Source organism: Rhinopithecus bieti, unplaced genomic scaffold (genome assembly GCF_001698545.2).
Source record: "Rhinopithecus bieti isolate Rb0 unplaced genomic scaffold, ASM169854v2 scaffold_6380, whole genome shotgun sequence".
Lineage (NCBI taxonomy): Eukaryota > Metazoa > Chordata > Mammalia > Primates > Cercopithecidae > Rhinopithecus > Rhinopithecus bieti.
In genome coordinates, this window is record NW_016806642.1 from 9518358 (window position 1) to 9526670 (window position 8313).

Genomic DNA, 8313 nt, shown 5'->3' on the forward strand with positions numbered 1-8313 from the left:
TTTGCTCTTTTATTTTGCCTCTTGTTTAAGGAATTTATTGCATCTCTGTGATAATTGATTCTTCTCACATTCCTGTACAAACAGAATTGATTGTCCCACTTTTTAGAAAGGGAAATTGAAGCAGGGGTCTGGTAAAGCAGTAAAGCAAGTTTCTTATTGTCCCTGAGGAAATCATTCATTCATTCACTTATTCATTCATTAAACATGTCTTGACAACCTACTGTGTGCCAGTCACTAGCCAGACCTCAAGGATACATAAAAACTATCTCACAGGCCCAGCCTCTGGATCTCTGGTAGAGGTAATACTTGAAGCAGACATAGACAACATCCAGTAGGAGTGCTGTGATGGGTTGGGGAGCTACAAAGATTCACACCTTGCCCAGCCTGGGGCTGTTGGGGAAAGCTTCCCACAGGAAGTAAACAATTAGCCAAGTCTTGAAGAATGAGTAAGAACCCAAACAGTCAAGGCATATATGGCAAGAAGGGCTTTTAGAACAGAGGTAACAGCATTATAATGGCAAAAAGGTATAAAACAGCTTCAATTTTTCAGGTTTTTTGTGGCCAAAGAAGAAGATACGTATATAGGACTAAAAGAAGATAAGCTGGGGAGATAAGCAAGAACTAGAATATAAATGGTTTTGTGTGCCAGGCCAAGGACTGTGAATTTCATCCAGATACAGTGGGACCAAAACAGTGAAAGATATGTTTGTTACATTGTTAGTTACTTGCTTAAGTCTGATTCAGATCCCTACAAATCTCCCCTTTCCCTTGTCTTCAGTGGTCAAAGAGAGAGTGTTGAACTATCTAAAGAAATATAAAACTACTTGAAATTAATTTCTCAGATCCAAGGGCACCTGTGATCTCTCTAAAATTATCCATCAAAATGTATGCAAATGTGTATTAGTCTGGTCAGATTTTCTAAAGCTTTCATCTGATTTCTAAAGTAGTCCAGTGCTCTAAACAAAGTATAAGAATCACGTGATCGAGACCATCCTGGCTAACACAGTGAAACCCTGTCTCTACTAAAAACTTCAAAAAAATTAGCCAGGCGTGGTGGCGGGCACCTGTAGTCCCAGCTACTCAGGAGGCTGAGGCAAGAGAATGGCGTGAATCCAGGAGGCGGAGCTTGCAGTGAGCCAAGATCACACCACCACTGCACTCCAGCCTGGGTGACAGAACAAGACTCCGTCTCAAAAAAAAAAAAAAAAAAAAAAAAAAAAAATCACTATTCTAATTTGCTGTATAAAAACTTTCTGCTTTTCCCAAAATTGATTTTATCAAAGTAGAATTCTTTTTATAGGAATTCCTTAAACTGTACTGGTTGTTTGTCATCCATGTGGGTACAATTTCATATAGTATTCCATGATCTCAAACAAAAGAATTCTTTACATTCCCCAGCAGCAGCTTAATCCATGTTTGTTAACCAACTCAGAATTTGGCTTCTTATTGCACTTACAATTCTTTAGGTCTCTGGGATTCTCACAGCTTATATATGAGAAGTTTGAGACAAAGGTACAAAATTGGAAAAATTCAGACATTTGAAAGTTGGGGGAACACAGATGGTATACAAAAGTTAGAGGCATAATTTTATGGTGAATTAGTTAGGAATATTTACATTGCAATGAACAAAACCAGCTCTACTAACTTAATTTATTGGAAGAATAGAGAAGCGTATTATGCTCCCAAAGGACAGAAATACAACAATGAACTAAAACGAGAGACTCTAACACCATCAAGACTTCCTATATCTTTTTTCTTCTCTCTGTTGTCAGTTTCATATTCTCTGTCTTTCTTTCTCAGCAGACAAGCTTTCTCTCATTTGCAGTACACAAAAGGGAAAACCTGCTAGAGTTCCAATATCTCACACAGAATCACCTCCATTTTTCTCTCACAAATAGTACCAAAATTCCTAGACAATGGGTTTTTGGCTCATTTTGCAATAGATGCCCAGTCCTAAACTATGCAGATAGAACATGGCAGTTCTTTCTACAGCGGTGTGGATCAGCAGGAAGGGCGATTTCTGCAAAAGGTGAGCTGGGCAGATCAAATAATAGATGCCCACTCACTGCACATGGTAAAGGTCAGAATGCCTTATATGGCACTGCTGGGACTGATGTGTCTATTTAATCCTAAAACACCTCTATTTGATACTGGCAATGAGGTTAGGACACTAAGATGAGCTAGCCTTTATGCCCTGCTTCTAGTCTTAGGTCTACTATAAGATGTGTGTGATCTTAGTAAACCCCTTGTACTTTCTGGGCCCCAGCCTCCTTTGCTAAATGAACAGGACTGGCAGACTAAGAGTGCTTTAGCATCCTTTAAAATGGACCCATAAGCCTAAGATAGTACCACTATTGTTTCGATCATCTCTTGTCAAAAACCTCACACTCATGACCCAGAGGTATTTGTATCGAGAAGTATGAGCATTGTCTGAAGTCTACCCCCTGCAGACCCCACTAGTACAAAACAGAGTAGAACATCATGAAAAGCCTCAGTCAGTTACAATGTTCTTTGCTTCATGCAAGTCAAAAATGAAAACTGAATAAACATCATGATGTCAGCCTTCTCTTTAGACACACACACTTAACATGTTTGTATCCAAGATTTGGCAGATACGATCTTGTGGCACTGAAGATTTGAAGCTCGTCCTCTTAGCTTTCCAAAGTCAAACCTTGCAATAAATCTTGCTAGTTGTGTGGCCTCATCTTTGGCCAAGAGACTGGAGAAGCTCTGGGTGGTGAATGTGTTGCCAATGCTTTTGTTGTTTTGGTAGAAAACTCCAGAAGAGGAGCTGCAGCCAGAAAGCTCTCCTGCTGAAACTTCAGCCCACAAAGATCCTCTGAAACCTTTAAAGATCAGGCCAGTCTCCCAGCCCTTCGTGAATCCAGCCGTGAAGAATGAGGCTGAAGAATGTGAGACGTGGATAGATAGGTTCAGGAAGCTGGAAAATGCCCTCTACCTGTGTGATCTGAGTAACACAGGTGAAGTATGAATTGTAAAGCCGGTATAGCTTTCCATTTGTGCTCTAGTTTAAAAGTAGGCACCTCATTTTCTTTTGCCTCTTGAACAAATGATACAATTAATGTATAAATCCTGTGCCCTGCACTGTGCTGAGCACAATCTGGAAATATGAAGACGAATCAGAGGGGAATCCCATACCAGGTTGCTTATAATTTCTTTGTGTTCCCAATGCTTCCTACACCCTACTTCCAAAAAGAAAACCCACCATCCAATTTTATAATTCTCCTGATTAAAACACCACAGAGACACCCCACTGATAAGAGGATGAACTCCCAACTCCTTAGCAAGGCAAAGTCTGGTCCCTATCCACCTGGCCAGTCTTTTCTCCTACTATTGATATTCTCTCAGCACGTCCTGCCCAGTCATAATGAATAACTTGCCTTGCCTCAAGCAGGCCTTGTCTCACACATGCCTGTGCCATTTATAACTCCCAGTCTTTCATCTGAGCTCTTTGTTTCCTCTCTACCTGCCCCACCCCCCACCACTCCCCATCTTGTCCCCCTAAACATCTTTCATGCTTGAATTCAAACACAATTCCCCTGAGACTCCCAGACAGATCTAGGTCAACTTTCCTGTGGCTTCTTAGGATTATTTAACATCCATCATCATATGCAACATATTGTATATTTTTATTTGGGGACTTATTACCATCTCACCAGTAGACTATATTCCTTTTTTATCCCTGGCACCTTGCACAGTTTTGTTTTGAGGAAACAAATACATGAGCCAATGTGCATAAATAACCAAATCCAAGATAGATGGTGATAAATGTTGTTAGAGGATGCTCTGGGGGCATTCAGAGAAAAGTGAATTTCTTCCTGGTGGGGTCATCATGGAAGACTTTGTTAATGTTAAATTGATCATTAAACTTAAAATGCAGTTTGGTCACAAAGGAACGAAGTAGCCTTTTCTGGCAAAGGTGCAAATGCTGTGTGTGAGGCTCAGTGCAGGGTACTCAATATAGGGACTATTAAAAAGAATATTAAATGATAAAGATGGAAATAAAGAATGGGGCCAGATATTGAAAGATTTTAAATGCCAGATCAAGGAATTTGGAGTCAATTCAAATATAATGAGAGCACGGAGAGTTTCTAAGCAGAGGAGTGGTGTAATGCAGTTGTACTTCAGAAGGATCCTTGATGACTATGTGCAGAATGAAGGAGAAAGTGAAATAAGGGAAAGTGGAAAGAAAAGAGATAATGAAGTCTAGAACCAGGTCAGAGCGCTGGGAAAAGAGGGAGCAGATAGGAAAGCACATTGTCCCAAACTGTCTTATTTACTTACATACTGTTTTTCATGAAGAGTTGGTGTACGCATTAGTACTATCTAGAAGTAATCATATGACAATAGCAATGTCTGTCTTTTCATTCTCTTTGTGTGTTTTTGTTTTACTTTGAATTTCCAAAGCAACTTAATTCTAGACCAGAGGAAGTATAATTGCCATATAAAATCCAAGGACTCTTAATAATTATACCAAAGAGAAAAAAACCTTGAAATTTTTAATTGAAAGATTCATCTGGTTGAATTATAAAGTTATTTATTAAAAATCTGTTATGAGCCCAGCACTGTGTTAGAGGCTGAACCAAGAGGAAAACCGGAATGGATGAGACATTGTCTCTGGCCTCAAGGAGCTTACCTTTAGGTAAGACACAGAGACTGGCAATAGTTCAATGCCAGTAAACAAACAAAATTAAAACACAACATTAACTATTACAAATGAAGGCACATGGCTAGGCATGGTGGCTCATGCCTGTAATCCCAGCACTTTGGGAAGCTGAGATGGGAAGATTACTTGAGCCCAAGAGTTTGAGACAAACGAAGGCACAAATAAGAGTTCAAGAGTCAAAAGAAAAGTGAAGGTATGAAATGAGGCTCACCATCCAATGTGAGGCTGGGGACCCAGAGAGGGGAGAGAGAGAGACCCAAGGGAGAGAGAGAACTTGAGCTGAGACTTCAGGTAGAATTTGGATAGTTGGACAGGTCATCCTGAGTTTGAAGTCACCTCCTGGCAAAAGTTAGAAAGTGCGGATGAGTATGATAGAGAAGCAAGTAGCAAGACAGTACTAGAGCTGCACGTTGGACATACAGTAAAGTTGAGAATCTATTATGAACCCTGAGGGATAGAATAAGGCTTCATTCTCTACCCAGTATGCAAACATACATGCAGATGAGGGCATAATGCAAGCTGAGATGGATGATTTAGGGAAGGTACTGGAGAGAAGGAGATGAAAACTTTACTGAAATAACCCTGAGTCTGGGTATTCATACCAGGGCTATGAGAGTGGTGATGAGGTTACAAGCAATAACAAAACATTTTTAAAAAATGACATTTCGAAAGAAACAAATGCTTACTTGTGATAGTGGATAATGGATCATAAACTTAGTTGCTAAGACACTCTCCAAAGACTGGGAGCTTTCTCATGCTTCTGAACCGTTCTAAGGAAAAACGGAGTTTGTTGACTTTGGAGGCAGATTCCGACAGATTTGAAATGCCTTTCTCATGGCCTCTTCACTATTTATGCCTGTTTTCTCTGTTTCCATGAAATTCATTAGTTCCTCAACAGCCAAGGAATGTGTCAGCCAGAGCTGGGAAAATCTACAACCATCTTTGATGAGGAAAGAGGATTAACTGAGGTCACTTTGTTGGTTTATTAACCCACAGTACTTAGCAGACCACCATAGCCCCATTCTAGATGCTGAGCAGATGATACCTGCTTTGCCCATGGATGAATCACTATTCTTTATTATGTGCAAAGAAATATGTAGGCCAGCATGTTCTTCATCCAGGATGAGGACAGGCCATCCATCATCACATCAGTGCTTCTGGGAACCTACTGTGCTTATTCTCTAATGGGGGTTGTCAACAAAATAGCCTTGAGGAGAAGGGATAAGGAATGACTATGAATAACTCGTCGTGTTTTCTGAAGAAAAAAAGAGTGGTTAAGATAAATGTCTGGGTGAATGTTGCATTTGGAATTTTCCCAGCGAACTAAAGGCTAAATAGGAAATGTTTTAGCGTTCAAGGAGGGAGAATGCAATGAGAGCCTTAAAGAAATTTCTCTGCATGAGCCTGGACTTTACATACGCTACATCACTAAATCCTCATATCAACAGCATGCTGAAGGGATTAGTATCCTTATTTACAGAGGAGAAAGCCAAACTCAAAGTGATAAAATAATAGCCAGTAGGATGGTGAGCCATAATTCAAGCCCAGCTCTCCATGAATCCTCACTGCACCAAGTCGCATGACATACTAGAAAGAGCACACGATTTTGCTTGTTTTTGTATCAGAAGATTTAGATTCAAAGCCAGACTCCACCAGTTGTTGATCCGTAAAAAAGTTGTTGATCTCTTCGCCTGTTTCCTCATCTATAAAGTAAAACTGATAATAATAAAACATACATCCCAGATTTGAGAAAGGGTCAAATGAGATAAAATATTGCAAGTTCTTTGTGTACTGTACAATGAAGTTGATGTTTAAAAGGTTCTTATGGTTGGGTACAGTGGCTCATGCCTGTAATCCCAACACTTTGGGAGGCCAAGGTGGGTGGATCACCTGAGGTCAGGAGTTCGAGACCAGCCTGGCCAACATGGTGAAACCCCTGTCTCTACTAAAAATACAATGAGCCAGGCGTGGTGGTGGGCACCTGTAATCCCAGCTACTCAGGAGGCTGAGGCAGGAAAATCGCTTGAACCCAGGAGGTGGAGGTTGCAGTGAGCCAGGATCATGCCACTGCACTCCAGCTTGGGCAACAAGAGCGAAACTCCATCTCAAAAAAAAAAAAAGGATTCTTATTATTTCTTTTATTTTGGTTCTGGTTAGAAAAGACAGGCTTTCCAACACTAAGATGGATTGTAAGGACTATTTTATGCAGCTGTTCTGGACATCTCCTAATGACAGAGTAAATTAGACAGATACAAATTTCATTCAGTGGACTTTTTGTTTGACTCTAGGAATCTTCTATCAGTGGTAAAGCTTAGAAGATAGAAAATACTACTGTGATTCCTAGATGTATTTTTTAACATAACTTTTAATTTTTAATTAAAATATAAACTAAACTAAATGCCATATATTTTAATAATAAGCAATTACATATATAGTATTTATATATTTTTTAAACAATGTTGATGATATAATTATTATAATTATCCTATAGTAAAATTTCACATTATTGAGTGCTTACTAGTACTGGATACTGTGTGAACTTAATATTTTATTGATTTTTGCACAATTTAATTACCGTATTTTCTCTTTCTTCTTTCCCTCTTTCTTTCTTCTTTTGATATTTATTTATTTATTTATTTATTTATTTAAGACAGAGGCCTCACTCTGTTGCCTGGGCTAGAATGCAGTGGCATGATCATGACTCACTGCAGCCTCGACCTCCCAGGCTCAAATGATCCTCACACCTTAGTTGGTGCATGCCACCACACCTTGCTAATTTCTTTTTTCTTACAGTCATAAACTTATTCCAAATCCATGTCTTATATTTCCAGAGGCAGGGTGAGGGGAAATGGCCAAAGGAAGCAAACCTAGGCAGGACTGAGAGCAGCCATCCTATCCAGAGAACTTCAAAGATGCAATTGACCAACTCAAAGAATGAGGTTTACATAAATGAAAGGACCACTGTTCTAATGAGAGAGATAAACAATAAATAGGCAATGAACAAACCAGAACAGAATAGAAAATGAACATACTGGAATAGAACAGAATAAATTAGGACCCCAACTGTTGTGGCCTACTGTTAAGAATAACCACTAGAGAGTAGTTGAGAGGGTGGCACCATGCTCAATAGTACTTGCACATTTTAAAATGAGTCATATTTTGTATCTTAAACTGAGATCTTAAATCTACCACTGCCCAACTCTAATGGACTAGTAGTGGCTTTCTGCAAAATGACAAGGCACTGCCTCTGGATTCTTTAAGAAAGAATTTCACCATCACTCTTACAGTTTGCACACACAAAGGAGAGTAAAAGAGGCCAGGCACAGTGGCACATGCCTATAATCCCAGCACTTCAAGAGGCCTAAGGGGGAGGATTGCTTGAGCTCAGGAGTTTGAGACCAGTCTGGGCAACATAGTGAAACTTCATCGCTACAAAAAATTTTAAAAAGTAGCTGAGAGTGGTGGCACACACCTGCAATCCCAGCTACTCATGAGGCTTAGGTGGGAGGATCACTTGAGCACAGGAGATCAAGGCTACGGTGAACCATGATCGTGCCTCTGTACTCCAGCCTGGGGAACAGAGTAAGACCCTGACTCAAAAAAAAAAAAAAAAAAAAAAAAAAAAA

General features: G+C 39.8%; 1 protein-coding gene across 6 annotated transcripts in view; it reads left to right on the forward strand.

Annotated features, from left to right (window-relative positions):
- The window catches only part of CUNH1orf87 (chromosome unknown C1orf87 homolog), an 86222-nt gene that overhangs the window by 75815 nt on the left and 2094 nt on the right, over positions 1–8313 (forward strand). For 4 of the 6 annotated variants that reach the window (XM_017877289.1, XM_017877291.1, XM_017877290.1 and 1 more), the window contains one exon: positions 2774–2981. The exons of 1 other annotated variant lie outside the window; for it this stretch is intronic. In XM_017877289.1, coding sequence (XP_017732778.1) covers positions 2774–2981 — 208 coding nt within the window. Of the gene's footprint in view, positions 1–550; positions 703–2773; positions 2982–8313 lie in introns of those variants that run through there. One more of the 6 variants, XM_017877293.1, reaches the window with a different exon arrangement.